The following is a 23,264-nucleotide window of genomic DNA, read 5'->3' as shown; positions in this document are numbered from 1 at the left end:
AGGTGTGTATATACATATAAGTTTGGGTGTATATATACCCGTATACACAAGTTCAGATGTTTTGCCTGCCTCCAAAAACCCCAAAAAAATGCCTGCAACAACACACCTGGGCGTTTTTTTTTTGACGCTAGCGTTTTTTTGGGCATTTTTTTGGGTTCTTTGGAGGCAGGCAAAACATCTGAACTTGTGTATACGGGTGTATATACACACATACTTATATGTATATATACACCTAGACATATATAGGTGTGATAGGAGCGTCACTATATTGGTGTTAATTATTTCATTAGCGCAAGTAGTTTTTTCTGCTCCTTTCACACCTATATATGTGCAGGTGTATATATACATACATGGGTGTGTATATATACCCCCTATACACACGTTCAGATGTCATGCCTGACTCCAAACATGTGCTCAAAAAATCACTATAGACGCCTGCAGCCAAAAAGCAAGCTGACAGGGGCGAAGTCATATTACTGCAGCGAAAGTGACTTGAGAGAAACTAGCTTTTCTCTATAGAGGTCACCCTGATATGGAAGGGTTTGGTCACCCTGCCATAGAAGTCACTGTCAGTTCACCCTACACTACATTACGGTCACCCTGATATGGAAGGGTTTGGTCACCCTGCCATAACAGTCAGTTAACCCTACACTACATTACGGTCACCCTGACACTTCACACTTTCCCTACAGAAACTAAATTTTTGCATCTAACTAAAGTGTAAAAAAGCACCCTAACTACACTAGATATCCCTTTCCTCACACTAATAAATGCTAAATTACACTTTTAAAGTAAAATTAACAGAACTGCTTCCACTCTCTTCAATGTCCTGTATTACAATGCTAGGAATTTGGCGGGGGCTATCTTATATACAGGGGGCGTATTCACTAATGATTGGCCTAGGGACCCCCTAGTCACTCCAATCACATTACTAGCATTCTCCTGCCCCCTCAATTGGCTTTTGCTAATGGTTCTGGTCCAATCACAGGCTTTTAAAGCCCATTTCCTGAACCATTGCATTTTGGTCGGTTCTGGTTGCCGAATTCCGAACTTTTTGGGCAAAAAGTTCTAAATTCGGCCGAACCTCGAACACCCAATGTTCGGGTCGAACCGATGGTCGACCCGAACCGTTCGATCATCCCTAGTCCTGGGCCAATAAAAGAAAGAAAGCATGTAACTTTTAGTAGACATAGTTTGTGATCTTTCCTTTCCCTTCATTTGGATGTTAACAGACAATGAACCTTTATTTGTTTAAATATAGAACCACAGAGAATAGCACACACCTACAAAAGAAGTTACTTTCAAATCTTACAAGGCTACCTAAAAACACCTGATATTAAGGAGTAAATATGGGCATTTAGTCACTCCATATGGCCATACTTTGCTTAAGCCCACCACTGCATCAAAGTACCGCATTTTAGTGGATCCTACACTATCCATAAAATGAAAGTTAAATCCCACTTCTCTTAACCATGGAAGATACTTACTCCTTATATGGGAGAAATGTGGTAGCTGCAGAAATCACTGCTTAAACTGCACTATAAAGGGACTCCTATAACTACTTACTAGTGCATACTGATAATGAAGTACTGGTGTGGGAGAGTGGGGTGCTCCACCCCAGGAGTCTGGTCAGGACTCAATGTGTAACAAATAAAGGGTTGGGGGGCACACCCAAAAAATGCATTTCTAGAGCTGGTGCTGCTATAGAAACCAATATACATATAGAACCACAGAGAATACAAAAGGAGTTACTTTCAAATCTTTGATTTGTTTAAAGGTGCACAGTCTTTCAAAACACTCTGAAAACATCAGTACAATACATTGCTTGTACCCAAATCATCTTGTTTATGCCATAATTTGATTTTATTATGTACAATTGGAAGAAAAAAAAAGTCTGTATGATCTGAAGGAGATGAGCAAAGGTAGCCTCAACTTATGGAAGGTTTTCTTAGAATGGCAGTTTAGCCTTTGTCACTGGATGGTATGAGCACTTTAACTTTTTGCAAAAAAAAATTGTTTTAATGTTGGTCAAAATGGACCTATAGAGAGATGTTAACTTTATGAATATTATCTTGCATGGACTGGATAAATGGAGATCAATAGAAATGCTCTGTTTGTTCTAGTGCAAAATTCTACTCTGCGTCTGTCATGGTTAAAAGCCTAGGTGTTTTCTAATGTTATTTCTGTAGACGTTTGGGTGGATGATCATGCCCACCATTTGTGTTTGTGTGACCAAATACCTAGAATTCTGGTCACATGGTCGGTACTGGAGCGAGCAGTTTTGTAGTAGTATTCAGGAAGGTACTTCAACCTTGTTACTCTTTATCAAACCCAGTCAGACAGTTCCGACAGTTTTAACCCCTTCCTGCCGATGAAATGCAAATATGCGGCCTCGGCTTCAAGGGGTTCTACCGGGATGATGCCTGCAGCTAGAGGCATCACCCCAGTGCCGTTTTTTAGAGCCGATGGTTGGCTTTCTTGTAATAATAGATGCAGATAGTCATCTGCTCGGCTGTTATTACAAGCAGCGGGGGGGGGGGGGTCTTCTGCAGCTCGCCTGGGTCTGGCCCTAGTGAGCAGTCAACATATCTGCCAGCTGACCGAAGACCTGAACAAAGCTGTATTTGGCTTTGATCTAAAATCTAGTAACCCGGAAGCGATGTAATGATATCACTTCCGGTTACTGGAGCCTAAACGGTGCCAGATTTTTTAATAAAATGACCGTATTCAAAACCGCCAAACTTGGCCTTTTGAATGCTTTTAAGTGCAAAGGAGGGATTTGGGGTCTTTTGGACACCTGATCCCTCCATAAAGAGTACCTGTCACTGCCTATTAGTGTCACAAGGGATGTTTACCTTCCTTGTGACAGCAATAAGTGATCAAAAAAAAGTTTAAAGGGGCAGTAAAAAATAAAATAAGAAAAGAAAAAATTAAAGTGCCCCGTCCCTCTTGAGCTTGTGCCCAGAAGCGAATAAATCTGTAAGTCGTGCCCACATATGTAAACATTGTTCAAACCACATATGTGAGTTATTGCCGTGATCATTCGAGCGAGAGCAATAATTCCATCACAAGACCTCCTCTGTAACTCTAAACAGGTAACCGTTAACATTTTTAAAGCATCGCCTATGGGGATTTTTAGGTACCGTAGTTTGTCACCATTCCACAAGTGTGCACAATTTTAAAGCGTGACATGTTGGGTATCTGTTTACTCTGCGTAACATTTTACACAACAAAAATTGGGTTTTATTTTTTTAATTCATAAAAGGTATTTCTACCATGAAAATTGCATTTGAAATACTGTTGCGCAAATACAGTGTGACATAAAATATTGCAACGATTAACCTTTTATTCTCTAGGATCTCTGCTAAAAAAAAAATATATATATATATATATAAAATGTTTAAGGGTTCTAATTTTCTAGCAAAAAAAACAAATTTTAATTTGTAAGCAACAAATGTCATAAAAAGGCTTGGTCATGAAGGGGTTAAGTGACTTTTAATTTTGGTATGCTTAAAGTAGATAAAGATTTGCTGTATCCATGACATTTCAATTCATAGGCATTTTTTCTAAATGTAATTAGTTTATATTGTTTTGGAAAGGCACACAGATTGTACCAATCGCGACTGTTATTTTGCATGTTTTAAACAGTCTTACCTGAAAACCGCTACCCCAGTCCTTTCTGTGTGTACCTCTACAATTTACTTTTCCTTTACCTTTGCATACCTTATTTTATACCCAGTGATGTTGGCACTTGATACCTGTGCTTCTCTAAGCTGTACAGGCAGATCATAGCTGGTGAGAGGAGCCTGCAAGGTGCTGGGTACATAGCTTCCTGAAAACATCACTGCACTCTTCCTCAGTTCTCCAATTAAGGGCCCTCAGCCCTAATGCAATCAGGGGTCTGGCTCTTGGGAGTAGTTATGCAAATATCATAATGCCTTGATAAATGGGTATTTTAAGCAGACTGGATTTGCATTCTACCCTAGGTAAGGCCCACATGGGATGCTTAGCATCTTCGTTAAAGAACTAACATCCAATAAATTAAAGGCCTGGGACCTGGATCAGATTTAGACTAATGTCCTACAACCAGGAAATGAGGAGGGCTCTATTGGTCACCTTCACGTGTAAATGCAAACTGCTTCTAAAAGAAATGGGGAGAAGCTCAGAGTGTGTAATGAGATCAGACTAAGCATTTTCCATACAGTAGAGGAGCCTGTACAACAGAAAAAGACTTGTATTCAAGTCAAGTAAGGCTGGAGTTCTGCATAACTTTGGTCACATTAGTTCATATTAAAACCAGTTAGATGGAGCGCATTTTATCTAGTGTTTGTATTAGACCTTGTACATATAAGACCTTGTACATATACTGCTACACATTTGATGTTTTATTGGAGGTCTAAGTGCATGTCCAGCCAAAAGTTTTCTTTAGTTTTTGTTGGAGAGAGTGGTGAAGGATTCGAATTGCTGCTCTATTCCCCAGAAATTCCCTCCACTTTGGGCTTGCATGTGTAAAATTGCCTTTTTCCTCGCACTCCAAAAATGCATGCTGCCTTTTTCAGATGCATGCACATCTAGCAAACACGTATGCATTCACAGCCGCCAAAATGCATGGTACTGCAGTGCCATGGGTTTTGATGCAGCATGATTTTAAGTCATGCTGGCACCTTTTTTTTGCCTTTCATGCACATAACGTGATGCGTGGGAACGTGCAGAAAAGTGCACACTCTAGGACGTACCTCCTGGTGTGTACAAAACATGAATGTCAAAATGATGGTGGTTTGCCAAGGAAGAGATTGATGGTAAAATCAGAAACAATAAAAACAAAAAATGAGGAAAATGTATTTTCCATTTAATTTTTTTAGCCAAAGAAAATAAATACTGTATTTTCTGGCGTATAAGACTACTTTTGAACCTCAAAAAAATCCTCCAAAAATGGGGGGTCGTCTTATACGCAGAGTATAATATCTCCAAGGTAACCTAGGTATAAGTATTACCGGTAGATGTAATCTCTCAAGACGCTGGCTGTGTGGGAATCCTGTACTGGTATACCGTATGTACCGTAACTTCGGCTACATACAGTGTACCATGCTGAGCCAATCAGGGAGAGTGATGTATTCTATTATTGAATGCAAAGCCTGCTCGGATTGACGGAGTAACTGCCAAGACTTTGCATTCAATAATAGAATACATTGCTCACTGTGATTGGCTCAGCGTGGTATAATTTATGTAGCCAAAGCTACGGTACATACGGTATACCGGTACAGGATTCCCACACAGCCAGCGTCTTGAGATTATATCTACTGGTAATACTTAGGGTACCTTGGAGATATTATGAGAAATCTGATGTTTTTCAATGGTGTTGCCTTGCTTCGGAAGGGGGGTAGTCTTATATGGCGAGTATAGCCCAAAACCTATATTTTAACTTGAAAATTAGGGGGGTCGTCTTATACGCCCAGTCGTCTTATACGCCGGAAAATACGGTATTTAACCCCTACTAAAGCGAACTAGCACAAATTATCCTTACATGGTATTAAGAGATCTAGATCAGGAGTTCCCAAACTGTGGGTCGGGACCCACTGGTGGGTCGCAAGCTGCATTTGAGTGGGTCACACTGAGCCAGAGATCACTGAGAGTGGGCCCACATAAATTGTGCTGTGTGAGCCCATGCAAATTACAGAGAGCCAGAGCAGTCAAATTGTGATATATTCAGGACGGAGGCTGGTCTGCATTTCCAGCGAGGAGGATACTTGCATCAGTAAGTACGTATCTAGGCTGTTATTTAGGATATGTTCATGGGGTGCAGAGCCAGCTCCTCGGTCCTTCTGGTGGCAGTGGTGGTGGCTAGACTGGTGGCGAGATTCTCTTAGCTATAGCGGGCAGAGGCGGCAGCCTCGGTGTCATAGGAGGACCAGGTGGCCCAGTGGTGTCAGGAGTTCATGGCAGCTTCTGTGACGCCAGTAGGGAATCGGAAGGAGAAGAGCTAGGACACCAAGACCGGTATAGAGCTCCTCATCATGGAGACTCTGGGTGAGGTGTGCTGGGCCCTGGAGAGGGCAAACAGGGGCTTCACCTTCACTGTGGACCGCTGGGAGAGGAAGGAGGGTGAGTGCCATATAACCTGCAGGTCACTGTTCTGGGGTGGTCGATTTCTGTCCTCTGCCTGCCTTATACTGTCTATGAGGGTGCTGATTACTTACAACTCCGCTTATATGCCACAGGTTTATGACCCCTCACTACCGCAAGTGTATTCAATAATAAATCGAAAAGTAGTAAATTGGTATTTTTAATTTAACATCCCCCTCCCTTTAAAATATGCATTACTATTATTATTATTTGCATTTATATAGTGCCAACAAATTCTGTAGCACTTTACAATATTCAATTACAAGCAAGTGGGTCCCAAAAAATAACTGTATAAAGAATTGGGTCTCGACCCAAAAAAGTTTGGGAAGCCCTGATCTAGATGATCCCAGTAATTGCCTTCCATCCTAGGCATGTGTGCAGTGTATGGCTGTATTAGGGCCCTTTCACATCTGTGTTTTTGCTGCACTAGAAAGCACATTTCCAGCATGACAAAAATACAATGTACATCAAAAGCATTTCCCTTTAAATATAATTCCTGCATGCAGCATCTTTGGTGCGCTTTTCAAAAGTTCACCAAAGATGCACCTTCATTTCAGTCAATTGGAAACACACCTAAAATGCACTGGAAACGCACCCAGGGTGTTTTAGGTGTGTTTTTGTGGCCACTGGGCACAAAGATGCTGGTTGTTAAGGATCGGGCATCCTTAACAATCGGTGAATAGTTGATTAAGGATCTGGCACATGCCGGCTTCCTTAACAATCAGCAGATATGTAAACAACCTCGTATTCTCCCCATCTCCTGCTGGGGTGGGGTGGGGTGGGAGTTTTGCAATCAATATTAGCCATCCAGCTCCTCTGATCTGGCCACCCCCTCTCCTCATCTTATTCTTGGAACCAATGCTCCAGGCTGACCCGCCCTCTGTCTTTCTGGCTCCTTCCCCCTCCGGTGGTAGCATTGCTCTTGCACAAATGGAGCTGGAGCATGTTGACCTCCAAGGAGACTTGGGGAGGCATTATCACTTGCTGTTAAGGACACTAACCGGTTTCGGCTCCTTAACAGCACTGTCAGCATCCTTGACAACGAATGAATAGCCAGTTGTTAGCAGGTGCCCAACAGCATCCTCAACAGCCAGCTATTCACGCATATATGCTGCAATGCATTTAAAACGCTCTGTTTTAACGCATAGTGCGTTTTAGAAGCGCTGCTATGTGAAAGCAGTTGCACTGTAGTGTGAAAAGTTCCTTGGAGTTTAGAGGGATTACAATGTGATTTCCTATGTTCAGTATTCTTTCTAAAACATTCTGAAATATGTTGACACCATTGATGTGTAAGTGATTAACGTATCAATAAATCAATTTTTGTGACTGCTTATAGCGTAAAATAAATGTAGATCTCATTACTTTATTCTTTGCTCTCACTTACAGATTATTAAGCTGTTGGATGCTAAGAGATCACAAGCTGTAGGCATTCTAATATCAAGTTTACATTTAGATATGAAGGATATACAGCAAGGTAAGCAGCATTACGCATAACATATATTGTTACCGAACTGTTGGGGCATGGGGTTCTGCATTCATGCATGTGTGTGCATATTACACACACAACCCCAATTCCAAAAAAGTTGGGACGCTATGTAAAATCTACATAAAACATGCATGGCTTTGTAGTAGTAGAAGAGTCCGGGTGCTTAACTGGCCTACTTGCAGTCCAAATCCTTTACCAAATGAAAATTTTTGGCACACCTTGAAACGAAAACCTATGACAAAGGAGGACTGTTGAGCAGTTAGAAACACACATCAGGCAAGATTGGGACAACATTAATCTCCCAAAAAAGGAGGGGATGCTAAACTGTGATAAAGCTGGCCCTGTCCCAACTTTTTTGAGACATTTTGGCATCGATTTCAAAATGATCTTTTCTCTTTTGTTCATTGACGGACACAGCTACAGATTTTCTTGACCCTTGGGTTTATGCTGTGCCCTACAGGAGTAGGACACTTGGCGGAAAAAAGTTTGGCTATGCCTATAGGGCAGTCCCAGGGGATGTACTTTAACTTCCTGCTATAGGTCTTCTGTTTTTTTCTGCATAGTCAGGAGTGAGGGCCTAGTTCCTTGCTGGGATCTCTGATCCTAGCATTTTTTTCCTTTTTAAACTGAATTTTTTCTTTTTATTTTCTGTTCCTGTGAGAACTACAATCAATTATGTTCCTGAGAGAACCAAATCAACTGCTGGACTGGGCGACAGACTGGATATCCTAGATCCTTACAGTCTTCCAAGTCTTGCCAGCGAGCGTGACCCGACCTTAGCTTTGCGCTAGGTTGGCTGCGACATAGCCCCACTGGACGAGGGCTGGCCTGCGAGTTAAATTCCCTGGTCACAACCTGAGTCGCAGTGTGCCTCTGGCTGGCAGCACCCACATTTCTGGATGGTGCGGTGGCCTGCCTAGAGCAATGCCTGCCCAGTCCCAAGGTGTGGTGAGTAGTGTCCCACCTGCCTTCTGGTGTTTTTTTTTTTTTTTTAAGTGGATGTGGTCCCCTCCTTGGTTTGGTCGGACCCTCAAATGCCCTTCCTTCCCTCATGTCACTCCCCCTCACTATCAGGGTGCCTCTGCAGACCACCCCCCATTCACCCATACCTAGCTCCCCCCCCCCCCCGGGCTGCCATGCCTGTTTTTTCTGTTGGGGGGTGTCAAGAAGGTGCTGGGGGCCGGGGGTGCTCGGCCGGCTGCGCAAAATGCGTTTTTTTTGGGGGGGTCCCCCCTTACTTTCCAAGTGTACCTGGGCATTCCGGGAGCCACGTGGGCGTGGATGACTGCATGTAAATTTGGCGGCCATGTTTTATGTAGTCCAGCAGCCATTTTCTTGTAGTTTCCTAATGCTATCAAACGGCGGCCATGCTTTTGAAGCCTATGGAGCTGTGAATCGACTGTGGGCCTCTAGTAGCAGTTCCTGTACTTCCTCTTTCTCTTTGATCACGCACGGCGTGCAGTTTGGCTCTCTGGCTCTGCATCTGAGGAGGTAGTGGTGAGTCCCTGTGGGTGCTAATCAGCTCCCTCTCTCTGCTATAGATATTTGGCGTGCTTGTGGTGACACTGGTGCAGCGGTGGGGAGAATTGTTAAAAGCAATTTCTCTTACGTCCTCCGACAGTCACAGCCTCTCCTTAAGCCTTCACGAGTGGGTAATGGCACCCTCCGCAGGAGCAAGCTAGGCAGTTTGAAAGGTTAATAAAAACTTTCTACACTTAGACACACCTCCAGGGGGGCCGTCCCTCAGCCATTATCCTGAAAGTTACTACTGTCCTTAATTTTTTTGCTGCCTAGTGTCAGGAGTAGGCTAGTTCTTCCCAGCTGTGACCTAGTGTTTCTTTGTTTTTTTTTTTCTTGAAAACATTTTTTTTTCTTTGAAAATAGCTATCTTATTTTTTCTCTTCACTCACTATCGCTAGTTTGTCAGGGGAATTCCTGGAGGACTACAAGCGACAGCAGAGCTGGGCCTTGCACTGAATAATATAGATCCTTTATGGAGTCCCAGCCTGCCAACGAGCGTCGCAGGTCATTGGTGCGCCCAGGCCTCGCAACGACAGTGCCCCTTAGGACGGGGACGAGCATGCGGAGACCCATCTTCGCCGGGATGTCTCAACACCAGATCTCCCGTATGTTGCTAGCATCCTTCCTGGCTGACGGCACCCCTACTCAGGGTGGGAGGTGTTCCGTATCAGAGCGGTGCCCACATTCTTTGGACTGGTGAGTGATATTACCCATGTGTCCCTATTACTATTATCTTGAGGGGTGTTCTGTGGGCCCACTCTTAGGGGATGGCAGTACAAGGTGGCTTTTGTGGTATCCCCTTCCTGGCCGTTTGGTGCGGCCCCCCTTCCTCCCTGCCCCTGCTGAGAGCACTCTGCGGTGAACACCGCTATGGCTGGGGGGTGTGGAGGGCTTTCTTCATCCCGGGGTTACTCTCTCTGGGATTCCCTGTGGTGGCCAGCTTGTGTGTTTTTTACTTTATTTGGGGCCGTTCGCATGGCCGCCATTTTGGGTGAGGGCAGGCTGTTTAGGCCTCTTTGTGTGGGCAGCAGCCATTTTGGCGCGGATGGCCCGGTTCGGGCACCATTTTTGCTGTGGGCGACCGCCTAGTAAGGGCAGCGACCATTTTGCCAGTGCTTCCTCTCCATAGGTTTCTATCAGGCACCATGATTCTGTGGCTCAGGATGGGCATAGGTCTCTAGTGCGTGAGGTCACTTCCTCTTTTCTCTTCTCTTCACTGCAGCAGCGTGTGAGCGGTTGGTAAGTACACTGTGGGGTGATTTTAACAGTTTTTTCGACATTTTCCTGCAAAAACTGTTTCTTCTTGTGGCTATAGATGTTTCTGAGGGGTCTCCACGGGCGGTGCAGTTTTGCGGTGTGGGACCGCGGGAACCGCCGTTTTAAAGGGCCAGCGTCTCAAAAAAAATTTTATTGCAAAAAGGGAGTCCCAGGATAGCAGACTCCCCGCAGACCTAGTTGGTGCTTCAGGAACCCCTGAATCCTCTTCCATGGCCTTATTATCTGCTGCTCTTGCGACTTTGGCGTCCAAAGTGGATCTGCTGATGTCTGAACGCACTTCCCAAAAATGGCCGAAGCCATCTCAGTCTTCTGACTCTGAGCCTGATTTGGTTGCCATGGACAAGGTCCCCCCTGAGGGGTCCCAGTCTTCACATTCAGATGGGGAGGAGGAAGAGTCTTCCTCAATGGCGGCGCAAGAACGTGCCACAGTGATGGCACTTATTAGCTCCATTAAGGAGACTTTAAATCTTGACGCTTAGCCCTCCCATTCAGGTAAGCGGGTTGCCTTCGGGTTTTGCAAAGCCCAGAAGTCGGGTCAGGTTTTCACCTGCCCTGAGGAGTTTCACGAAACAGTGAACGACCAATGGCGTTGCATCAAGCATATGCTGGTGGTGCCTAAGCGGTTTAAATACCTTTATCCCTTTGCGGATCCTGTAGACAATCGTTGGACAGTGTCACCTAAGGTGGAACACACTGTTTCTAGGTTTTATAAATCCACCTTGATGCCCGTGGAGGACTCCCCGGTGTTCAATGATCTGGCAGATAGGCGTGTGGAGACGCTTTCCCGCCACATGTATTTGGTAGCAGGCTCCCTGCTCAAACCTGTGTTTGCTTCGGTGATGGTCTCTCAAGCGGTCACAGAATGGTCCAGGGTGCTTTGGCGTACCTTGGTGGCGGAGTCGGCCTCTCCGGTTGCCCTTGACATAGTGGATCAAGTGACCCAAGCCGTGATGTACCTTTGGTCGCACGGTTGTCTGCGGTTGGGGTTGCGATCTGCTGCATTATTTGACTGAAGAGTTGGTCGGCTGACCATGCTTCCAAAAAGACTGTGTCTGATGTCCCTTATGTGGGTAGTCATCTTTTTGGGGACACTCTGGATGAGTTGATCAAGGGGCTTACGGGGGTAAGGGTACCCTTTTGCCCCAAGGCTCTAAGGGAAAATCTCCCCGCGCTAGACGGGGCTCCTTCTTTCAAGGCTCATCGTGGGTCCTTTCGTGCCTTCGGGGCAGAGGATAAAGGAAAACCCATCAAGACCTCAAGTAGTCACAAGAAACCATGGTCCATTAAGCCCAAGGCCGGTCAGGCCGGTTCGGCGGTCCAGTCTGCCTCTTCATGAAGGGACGCCCTCACCCGTTTCAGTGGTGGGGGAACGTCTGCGTTGCTTTCAGGAACCCTGGTTGTCCCGAATTCAGGCTAGGTGGGTTCACAAACTGATTCGTTCAGGGTACAAGATCGAGTTTCGATCTCCCCCCGCAGACAGGTTCTATCAATCAAATCTCCATCTGACTCCCGATCATTTATAAGAGCTCCAGGTGGGCGGTTGCAAGATCTCGCCCAAGGAGTCATTGTGCCAGTCCCTCAGCCGAACAGGTTTCGCGGTTTTTATTCCAATCTGTTCACGATGCCCAGAAAAGAGGGCAAAGTGCTTCCGATTCTGGGCCTACGGTCTTTGAACCGCTTTGTGAGAGTACAGAAATTCCGGATGGAATCCATTCGGTCAGTGGTGGCATTGTTGAGTCCAGGGGATTTCCTAGCCTCCATCGACTTAAAGGACGCGTATCTGCACATTCCTATATACGAAGGTCATCAGCGGTATCTCTACTTCGGAGTGGCGTAAGAGCATTATTAGTTTGTGGCGTTACCTTTCGGTCTCGCTTCGGCTGCCAGGGTATTCACTAAAGTTTTGGCTCCGGTGCTGGCTTTGCTGGGTTTAAAGGGGATTGCGGTCCTCGGTTATCTGGACGACCTCCTGTTAAGGGCGAGCTCATGTGCCACCTTGACGAGCGGTCTGTTGGTCACGGTGCAGACGCTCCAGGAGTTAGGGTGGACCATAAACTTTCAGTTCGCCTCAATTACCTGGGGATGGTCCTGGACTCCGCTCAGGCAAAAGGCTTTCTCCCGGAGGACAAACTCTCGACCTTGCAGGTCCCTCAGGGACAACGATCTCTCCTCTCTACAGGCCTGTATGCGGTCTCTGGGTCTGATGTTTTCGGCCATCGAGGCCATCCCATTTGCTCAATTGCACACGAGAACTGGGACAGAACGCCTTAGTCTTTGGACAGGAGGATTTCCCTGAGCCTCCTCGCAAGATTGGATCTTTTTGTGGTGACTCCTGTCGCCAACTCTCACAGGCAAGTCCTTTCGGCCTCTGCTGTGGACGGTGCTCTGCACAGATGCCAGCCTGTCGGGCTCGGGTGGAGTTCTGGACTCACTTTGTGCCCAGAGGTCGATCAACGTCTTAGAGCTCCGAGCGATCAAGCTCTCCTTGTTCCATTGGAAATCTCGGCTTCAGGGTTGCCCGGTTCGGGTTCAGACGGACAACACCACGGTGGTGGCTTACATCAATCACCAAGGGGGCACCAAGAGTGGCCGGGCGGCCAAAGATTCTGTCTTGGGCCGAGACGCACGTTCTGGCGATTTTGGCTGTTCACATTCCTGTGTGGAAAACTGGCAGGCGGACTACCTGACTCACCAGACCCTGGACCAGGGAGAATGGTCCCTGCTTCCAGAGGCGTTTCGCCTCCTGTGTGCCTGGTGGGGGACTCGAGACGTGGATCTGTTCACGTCCCGTCTCAACAAAAAGGTGGGAAGGTTCGTTGCTGGAACCCGCGATCCTCTGGCAGATGCCATGGACGTGTTGGTGGTGCCCTGGCATCGGTATCGGCTGATTTATGCCTTCCCTGTGATTCAACTGTTATCCAGTTTCCTCTGCAGGTGGCGTCGGAACAGGTGCAGGTTATTCTGGTGGCCCCAGACTGGCTGCGTCAGTCTTGGTACGCAGACATCATGCAGATGGTCGTCGAGCCTCCCTGGCGGCTTCCGCTGAGAGACGATATACGGTCTCAAGGGTCGATCTTCCATCCTGCTTTACAGTCTCTGGCTTTGACGGCGTGGCTATTGAAAGCCAAGTCTTAAGAGACAAGGGTCTCCCGAGTGCTACCTTATTGAAGGCTCGGAAAACTACCTCTAGAAACATTTACCATCGCACCTGCCCGGTGCGAGTCACAAGGGTTTCATCCCCGCTCCTTTTCGGTGGCGAGGGTTTTGGCCTGCCTACAGGAAGGTGTGGATCAGCGTTTGACGCTGGCCACGATTAAAGGTCAGTTGTCGGCCTTAGCCATTCTTTTCCAGCATCCCTTGGTGACTAATTTCTTGATTCGCACCTTTATTCAGGGGGTGCAACATCTGGCTCCCCCGAGGAAGGCTCCTTTGCCTCCATGGGACCTGAACTCGGTTTTTGCAACGGCCTCCCTTTGAAAACATCAGAGAAATACCTCTGCCTGTGTTGTCCCAGAAAGTTGCCTTTCTGGTGGCTGTCACCTCTGCTCGCAGAGTGTCTGAGTTAGCCTTATCTGGTTGTTCATAGGGACAAAGTGGTCTTAAGACCCAATCCATCTTTTCTTCCCAAGGGGGTATCTGCTTTCCACCTCAACAAGGATGTTGTCTTGCCTTCGCTTTGTGTGAAACCCAAGCATCCCAAGGAATTTGCCTTACATTCCTTGGATGTGGTCCGGGCAGTCAGGGTTTACCTGTCTGCCACTGAGTCTTTTCGGAAGTCTGATTCCCTGTTTGTCCTTCCTGAGGGACCTCGGAAGGGTTTTGCTACATCCAGTGGTGTATTTAGGTTTTGTGCTGCCCTAGGCCTGAGTAAACTTGGGCACCCCCTAATTTAAAAATGACCCACCCCTTCCTGTTTATGACTCGCCTTGTTATCTGTAAACCACAGACATCAACCACCGTCTATCAGTGCCCATTGGTACAGCCTCATCAGTTCCCATAAGTTCAGCCTCATCAGTGCCCTTCAGTGCAGCCTTACCAGTGCCCATCAGTGCAGCCTCATTACTACCCATCAGTGCAGCATATCAGTGCATCCTCATAAGTGGCCACCAGTGCAGCCTATCAGTGCATCAAATCAGTGCCCATCAGTGCTGCCTTATCAGTGCAGCCCCATCAGTGCACTTTATTATTGCCACCTCATCAGTGGCCATCAGTGCAGCCTATTAGTGCCCATCAGTGCAACATATCAGTGCCCATCAGGGCTGCATATCAGTGCAGCCCCATCAGTGAAGCTTATCAGTGCAGCCCCATCAGTGAAGCTTATCAGTGCCGACTCATGACCATCAGTGCAGTGCCATCAGTGCCGCCATATCAGTGCAGCCTCATTCGTGCACATCAGTGCAGTTTATCAGTATCCACCATTGCCGCCTCATCAGTGGCCATCAGAGCAGCATATTAGTGCTCATCAGTGCAGCCTATTAGTGCCCATCAGTGCAGCATATCAGTGCCCATCAGTGCAGCCTATCAGTGCTATCTTATCAGTGCAGCCCCATCAATGCAGCTTATCAGTACCACCACATCAGTGGCCATCAGAGCAGCGCAACCTTATCAGTGCCCATTAGTACAGCCTTATGTCACTGGATTAGTAAGATTACTCCTTACTTTTAGGATATTTGGACTTGTGTTTGCTGCCACTGATTGTAATCATAGGATTATTTCACTTATTTGTATAATGACTAGAAAGTCCAGAGTCATTATACAAGTAAGTGAAACAATCAGTGGCAGCAAACACAAGTCAAATATCTTATAAGATAGGAGTAATCTTACTAATTCATATTTCAATAGCACATATGAGTATAGCAGGGCCAAAATATTATTGCCATCATATACAATTAAAAGCTCAAGGACAAGGATGTTTAAATAAATTAAATTATATTATTGACATGATGCCTGCCATACCTGGAGGTAGAGGAGGGTAGGTGGAGCATTAGGCTGCAGTGCCACAACTATTAGCATTGGCGGCTGTCAGGCCAGTTGTATTAGGTGTGGTCGGCAGCCTGCGGTCTGCCTGAATGTCCTCACCGGCCGGTATTATCCCGGCAGGTAGCAGTGTGAACGCTTTATGGGGCGGAAAGATTAATTTGCATCCTGGACCCTGCCCTCCCACCCAATTCACCCCATAAGACTGGCACTATATTAAAAGTGTAGCGCAAGCCGGCAGGGACCCTTTTCGTGCAGGAGCCAGGAGAAGGCTGTTTTTTTTTTTCGTGCGGGGTGCAGCTTTTTTTGCTGCCCCCCTGCAAAGTGCCGCCCTAGGCCTGGGCCTTGTCGGCCTAGGTCAAGATACAGCAATGGCTACATCCACGGCAACCATTTCTAAATGGATCAGACAGACGATTGTTCAGGCCTATTCAGTCAAGGGTCAGGTTCCTCCTTTCCCTGTCAGGGCGCATTCTACTAGAGCGGTCAGTGCCTCTTGGGCGTTTCGCCATCACGCTTCTGTGGCTCAGGTGTGCAAAGCGGCGACCTGGTTGTGTGTGCACACCTTCACAAGATTTTACAAACTTTGTTATGGCATCCTCGGATGCTTCCTTTGGCCGCAAGGTTATGAGTGCAGCGGTTGTTTGAAGAGACGTGTTTTTTTTTCGGTCTCTTCCTGGTGGGGTTTTTTTCTTATTCTGGGTTAGCTCCTGTTGAGCTTTTGTTGCCCTTTTGGCTCAGTTGTTTTTTCTAGACTGGTTGATACGTTGCCTTTTCTGTAGGTTGCATCTTCTCACCCCTCACATTTGCACTGCTTTGGGATGTCCCACTCGTGAAGGCTTAATGAGAGACTGCGACTGTCGGAAGACGTAAGAGAAAATAGAGTTTTTGTAAGAACTTACTGTAAATTTCCTCTCACAGCTGCAGCCCTCGCCCCTCTGTCTTTGAATTTTGGGGTTTTGCCTTCCGGTACTGCTTGCTACAAAACTGAAGGACAGTAGTAACTGTGTCAGGATAATGGCTGAGGGATGGCCCCCTGGAGGTGTGTCTAAGTGTAGAAAGTTTTTATTAACCTTTCAAACTGCCTAGCTTGCTCCTGCAGAGGGCGCTATTACCCACTCGTGAAGGCTTAATGAGAGGCTGCGACTGTCGGAGGACTCACAGAAAAGAGTTTTACAGTAAGTTCTTCTTAGAACAACTCCATTTTTTTTCACTTTTTTGCTGGCGGTCCCCAGGTTAACCAGGGAGTCCCTGGAGCATGTCTCACCACCTGATCCCCCTCTCAGAGGCTGCAAGGCCCTCTGAGTCCCAGTCCCCTTTGTCGGTTATGACGGCGGTCCTGCAGTCACTGGTGTCCAAAGTAGATATGGACCTCCAAAATAGGACGAGAAAAAAGCATCCTCGGCCTTCAACTGTATCCTGTCTCTTCAGAATCTGAGGTTGATTTGGCCTCCGCAGACGCGAGTCACCCTACTGATTCTGCGTCCACCCACCCTGAGTGCTCTGATAGTGAGGATGAATCCTCTTCCACTAAAGCCGTGCATGAAAGGGCGTTAGTGGATGCGCTAATTGTATCTACAGACCTACTGGTTTTTAACGATACAGACCTGATTGGGGATGTAGAAATACGGGGAAACTTAGGAAACAGTGACAATAGGTCAATTTGTTTCAGTATCAATCATAGAAATATGAAACACAAGGATAACACAAGGACACTGAATTGCAAAAGAGCAAATTTCCCTAAACTGCGCTCTATGCTAGACTCTGTTAAATGGGATAAAATCCTAGGAAAAAAGAACACTTTAAGAGTGCTTTAAGAACATACTAAATAAAGGTATTGGCCAGTGCATTCCAACGGGAAACAGGTTGAAAGAGCTAAAATAAACCCTGGGTGGCTAAACACCATTGTAAAAATGCATATAAAAACTAAAGAAAGGGCCTTCAAAAAATAAAAGGCTGAGGGGTCATTGGCAGCATTCCAAAATTACAAAGAATGCAATAGGAAATGTAAGAGCGAAATGAGGGTGGCTAAAATAGAACACAAAAGGCACATAGCAGAAGGGAGTAAAAAAAAAAAAAACAAGACATTCTCTAAGTATATAAATAGTAAGAAAGTGAGGCCAGAACAAATTGGCCCCAAAAGGACAACGAAGGGAATCTGGCTACAAAGGACAGAGAGAAAGCGAAGGCGCTAAATACATTTTTTTCTCAGTCTTCACAAAGGAATTGGGGGGGGGGGGGACTACATTAACCCAGCTTGTAACATTAAAGTTAATAACATATCACAAGGAGCAACCTCATGGTTAACAAAAGACAGACTCAGAATTAGACTTGAAAAACTTAAGATAAATAAATCACCGGGACCAGATGGCTTACACCCGAGGGTCCTTAAGGAACTCAGCCAGGTGATAGCCAGACCTTTGTTCCTAATTTTTATGGATAATCTGACGGGAATGGTACCACCTGATGGGATAAAAGCCAATGCGGTACCCATATTTAAAAAAGGGCCAGGATATATCTCTGGGAACTACAGGCCGGTTAGCCTAACCTATTGTTGGGGATGATAAGGGACTATACAAGACTTTAGTAAAGAAAACAGTATTAGTAGTAATCAGCATGGATTCATGAAAAATTGCTCTTGCTAGACCAATCTATTAACCTTCTATGGAAAAGTGAGCTGCCATCTAGATAAAGGAAGGCCTGTGGATATGGTGTATCTATATTTTGCAAAGGCATTTGATACAGTTAGGTATGGACCATAGAGTGAGTACCTGGATTAAAAGCTGGCTGCAGGGGCATGGACCATAGAGTGAGTACTTGGATTAAAAGCTGGCTGCAGGGGCGAGTCCAAAGGTTGATGATAAATGGGAAGTACTTGGAATGGTCTGGTGTGGAAAGTGGTGTTCCCCAAGGATAGGTCCTAGTAGTAGACGACAAGCTCAGCAATGGAATGCAACGCCAAGCTGCTGCAAGCAAAGCCAACAGAATTTTGGCGTGTATTAAAAAGGGAATTCACTCCAGAGCTAAAACAATACTCCCACTGTACAAGACTCTTATCCGGCCGCATCTGGAGTATGCTGTCCAGTTCTGGGCACCGGTCCCCTGGAAGGATGTGCTGGAACTCGAGAGAGTCCAGAGAAGGGCAACAAAGCTAATAAAGGTACTGGAGGATCTCCGCTATGAGAAAAGACTGCAAACATTGAACTTATTCTCTCTGGAGAAGAGACACTTGAGAGGGGATATGATATCAATGTACAAATACCGTACTGGTTACCCTAGCAAACTATTCAATGAAAGGGAATACAAAAGGACTCGTGGCTATTCCCTAAAATTAAAAGAGAAGCGGTTTAACCTTAAACTGCATAAAGGATTCTTTACCGTCAGAGCAGTAAGGATGTGGAACTCTCTTCTACAAGCAGTGGTATCAGCGAGGAGCATCAATAGTTTCTAAAAACTATTAGATGGGCACCTTAACAGCCACAACAAAGAGGGGTATTCAAGGTACTATTGACATAAACACTTATATACACACACTCATCATAGGTTGAACTGCATGGACTGGTGTCTTTTTTTCTGCCTTACTAACTATGTAACTATCAGTGCGGGAAACTTTGAATTTGGAGGACATAGCTACTGCTGCGTCGTTGCAATTTGGTGCTCGCAGAGCCTCCAAAGCGGCAAAGGTGTTTCCCTTTCCCGCCTATTTCAACAACATTGTCGCGAGTCAGTGGGGTTCCCCCAAATGCAAAGTTGGGGTCCCTAAACGTTCCGCTAGAAGGTATCCTTCTGAAGAGTCCCTGTTAACCCTCCTCTTATGTTAGAATTCCGTTACTATCCATGATGTTTAGGGTCGGTTTTGACCCGTGTTTTAAATCAGCCATAAAATACCCTCTGAATAATTATTTATCTTCAAATTTGTTTCTTACCTCTTGGTTACCTTGTTAGGCTTCTTTATCCTTGAAAAGATTGGTTTTAATATTTTTGGTGTGACCCCTTAGACCTTTCTTTTAAAGGTAAAATAAAGTCAGCAACTCTGAAATGTATTTGTCCTATGTTTCTTCACTTTATTTAGAGAAGCAGACAAGCAGGAAAAGATAGGCCCCTCCCTAACTCCCTAACTACAGCTCACAGGGCTGAGAGGGGATTGGCTGTCAGTGTTACTAAGCAGAGAGAGTGTTTATGATTTCAGTTTTGGCACTTAGTGTCCTAAAATCCTATATTATAACTGGGTCAGAATTGACCCTAACACCATGAACGTCTTAATTTTCACCACAGTATTTTATAATTTAGTGAAAAGGATTATTTTTCTATTACATTGTTTAAATAGAGGTTCCTGACAATGTAAAAAAATCTTGATGCAATAAACAAATTTGTGATACTTATAGACATTCAAAACCTGAAAACGGGTCGGTTCTGACCCTAACATAAGAGGAGGGTTAAAGAAACTGACAGTTCCACCTGTGGTGGACTCGCAGGTTTCCAGGTTGAATAAAGCAATCCTACTCCCGGTGGAGGACTCTGTCCTTTAAGGACCCTTTTGACAAGAGAACTGAATCTCTGGTCCGATACCTTTTTACCTTGGCCGGTTTTATTCTGTGGACGGTTTTTGCCATAACCTTGGTTTCCCAGACCTTAACGGAATGGGCTAAGCTCCTGCGCCAGGATTTGGAATGGGGACAACCTCTTCCTGACCTGGTGAACCAGTTGTTCTAGGGGTTGCAGTATATCTGGGATGCCTCTCTGGATGCAGCCCCCTTAGCCTTTAGGGTGTTGTGACAGCAGTGACTCTTCGCCGCATGATATGGCTGAAATACTGGTCTGTGGACCAGGCTTCCAAGAAGGTATTGACTGATCTCCCTTTTGTAGGAGACCGCTTGTTCGGAGCTTCCATGGAAGAGATCATTGAGGGTCTTACTGAAGGTAAGAGTACTCTGCTGCCACAGACTACCAGGAGCAAAGAGTTATGTTGCAAATGTGACCCTTTCTTCTCAGCCCATAAGTGGTCCTTTTGTCCCTCGGGATCTAAGGACCAGGGATCAAAATCCGCCAGTAACCCCACAGTGTGTTCCAAGAGACCCTGGCCTGGTAAGTCGAGAGCAGGCTCCTCCGGAACCACAGACAAGTCCGCTTCTGCTTCAAGGGGCGCCCTCACCCGTGTCTGGGGTGGAGGGACGTCTGCGCTTCTTTCTTGGTTCTGTGCACCTTCTTGATTCAAGACAAATGGGTCCACGAGTTTATTCTGTCCGGTTACACGATCGAGTTCCAGTCCTTGCCTCCAGCAAGGTTCTTCCTTCTAACCTGCGTTTGGCCCCAGATCGCCTACTAGGTCTTCTGGGGCGGTACAAGATCTGCTTTCACAAAGGGTCATTGTACCAGCTCCGGAATCGGAACGCTTTCAGGTGTTTTAGTCAAACCGATTTACAGTTCCCAGGAAGGAAGGCAAGGTCTGTCCAGTTCTGGACCTCAAGGCCTTGAACCGCTTTGTGCTGGTTATGAAAATTTCAAATGGAGTCCTTCCCACGGTGGTGGAATCCCTTCATCAGGGGGAATTCCTGGCCTCTTATCGATATCAAGGACGCTGGCCTTCATATCCCTATATATTTCAGGCATCAGCATTTCCTTCGCTTTGCCGTGGGCGAGGAACACTATCGATTTGTGTCTTTACCCTTTGGTCACGCCTCTGCTCCTCAGTTGTTCGGTTTTGGCCCCGGTGTTAGCATTGCTAAGGCAGAATGGGATTGCGGTACTGGGGTACTTAGACGACCTCCTTCTGTGAGCAGAGGCTCTGAATGCCTTAAAAGACAGTCTGGACCTTTCGATGCAAACTCTGCACGAGTTTGGATAGAATCTGAATTTCTAAAAATCTGTTCTTGTCCCCTCCACCAAGCTGGACTATCTGGGCCTGACCGTAGACACGGCCTGAGCCCGGGTGTTTCTTCCAGAGGTGAAACTCCAGAAGTTGCAGGATGTGATACAGCTCCTGTTGTCCAGCTGGCGGTCATCTTTTCAGGACTCGTATGCAAGTGCTGGGCTTGATGGTCTCCACTTTCGAGGCGGTTCTGTTTGCTCCGTTCCATACCAGATCTCTGCAAAAGGAGATCCTTGCCGAATGGAACAAGAACCCCCAGTCTAGACAATCTGATCCTGTTGAGCCGGGGTACGAGGGGGATCCCTGATCTGGTGTCTCCACTCTCCAGCGCTTCGACAGGGAAAATCTTTTCTCCCCCCTGTACTGGACGGTGGTCACCACGGATGCCAGCCTGTCTGGGTAGGGAGGTGTTTTGGGCACGGATTGTGCTCAGGGGGTTTGTGTTCTGGAGTCCAGCCTGCCGATCAATATCTTGGAAATTCGGGCGATCGGGACGGTTCATCCAATGGACGGTTCATCTGCAGGGGCGCCCGGTAAGGATTCAATGGGACAATGCCATGGCCGGGGCATATGTCAATCATCAAGGGGGCACCAAAAGCATCCTAGTGGCTCAGGAAGAAGCCGGCATTCTAAGTTGGGCAGAATGGTTCGTTCCAGCCATCTCTGCTGTGCATATTCCAGGGGTAGAAAATTGGTAGGCGGACTACCTCAGTCGGCAGACGTTGGATCAGGGAGAATGGTCTCTCCACCGGGAGGTGTTTCATCGACTGGGTCTCCAGTGGGGGACTCCCGATGTGGACTTGTTGGCCTCTCGTCTTAACAGGAAGGTGCAGAGGTTCATAGAAAGGTCTCTGGATCCTCTGGCAAACGCCACAGATGCTCTGGTGGCTCCTTGGGGCCACTATCGTTTGATGTAGGCTTTTCCCCCGATAACTCTTCTGCCAAGACTCCTGTGAAGAATCGAGGCAGAAGGGATTCTGGTCATCCTAGTTGCTCCGGACTGGCCTCGCAGGTCCTGGTATGCAGACCTAGTGTGGCTGGTCGCTGATGTCCCTTGGAGGCTTCCTCTCAGAGAAGATCTGTTAATTCAAGGACCGATCTTCCTTCCTGCTGTACAGTCTCTAGCTTTAACAGCTTGGCTGCTGAAAGCCAGGTGCTGAAGGATAGAGGGTGTCGGAATCTGGGCATAGCCCCCCCCCCCCCCCCATTCCTTTTTGGTGTATCGTGTTTTGGAGTTTCTCCAAATAGGTGTAGATCGGCGTTTGGCCTTGGGTACCATCAAAGGCCAGATTTTGGCCCTGGCGGTTTTCTTTCATCGCCCATTGGCAACAAATTCCTTGGTTCACACTTTTGTTTAGGGGGTCCGCCACCTGGCTTCCTTGGTGAGATATGTTACCTCCGTGGGACCTCAATTTGGGACCTTACCTCCGTGGGACCTTATGCTATAAAACCAAAAAAAAATAAATAATTTTTTTATAAATTTAGGCCAATATGTGTTCTGCTACATATTTTTGGTTTTAAAAAATTGCAAAAAGTGTATATTGATTGGTTTCTAGAAAAGTTATAGCGTCTACAAACTATGAGATATTTTAATGACCTTTTTATTTTTATTTTTTTTTACTAGTAATGGTGATCAGGGACTGTGATATTGTGGCAGACAGTCTGGACACTGACATTTTTGACACTTTTTGGGGACCAGTTACACCAATACAGTGATTAGTGCTAAAAATATGCACTGTCACTGTACTAATGACACTGGCTGGGAAGGGGTTTACATCATGGCGATCAAAGGGTTAAATGTGTTCCTAGCCTGTGCTTTACTAAACTATGGGAGTTGCTTGTACTAGGGGAAGGCAAAGATCAGTGTTCCTGCTGATCAGAAACACAGAATCGGTCATCCCCCCTAACAGAATGGCAATCTGTCTTGTATACATAGGCAGACTGCTGTTCTGCCTGTGTAACGAATAAGCAACGGGTGCCAGCGGACATCAAGTCAGCAGTTCCCGCTGT

At 46.4% G+C, this 23,264-nt stretch overlaps 1 protein-coding gene across 2 annotated transcripts in view; it reads left to right on the top strand.

The window, feature by feature from the left end:
• The window catches only part of LOC309569437 (formin-like), a 673,199-nt gene that overhangs the window by 407,943 nt on the left and 241,992 nt on the right, over positions 1–23,264 (top strand). For both annotated transcript variants that reach the window (XM_082275263.1, XM_082275264.1), the window contains one exon: positions 7,510–7,597. In XM_082275263.1, the coding sequence (XP_082131389.1) occupies positions 7,510–7,597 (88 nt within the window). The remainder of the gene's footprint in view (positions 1–7,509; positions 7,598–23,264) is intronic.

The sequence above is a fragment of the Pelophylax lessonae genome (assembly GCF_965119305.1).
Source record: "Pelophylax lessonae genome assembly, chromosome: 13".
NCBI classification, from domain to species: Eukaryota; Metazoa; Chordata; class Amphibia; order Anura; family Ranidae; genus Pelophylax; species Pelophylax lessonae.
This window is presented reverse-complemented; position numbering and strand designations above follow the sequence as displayed.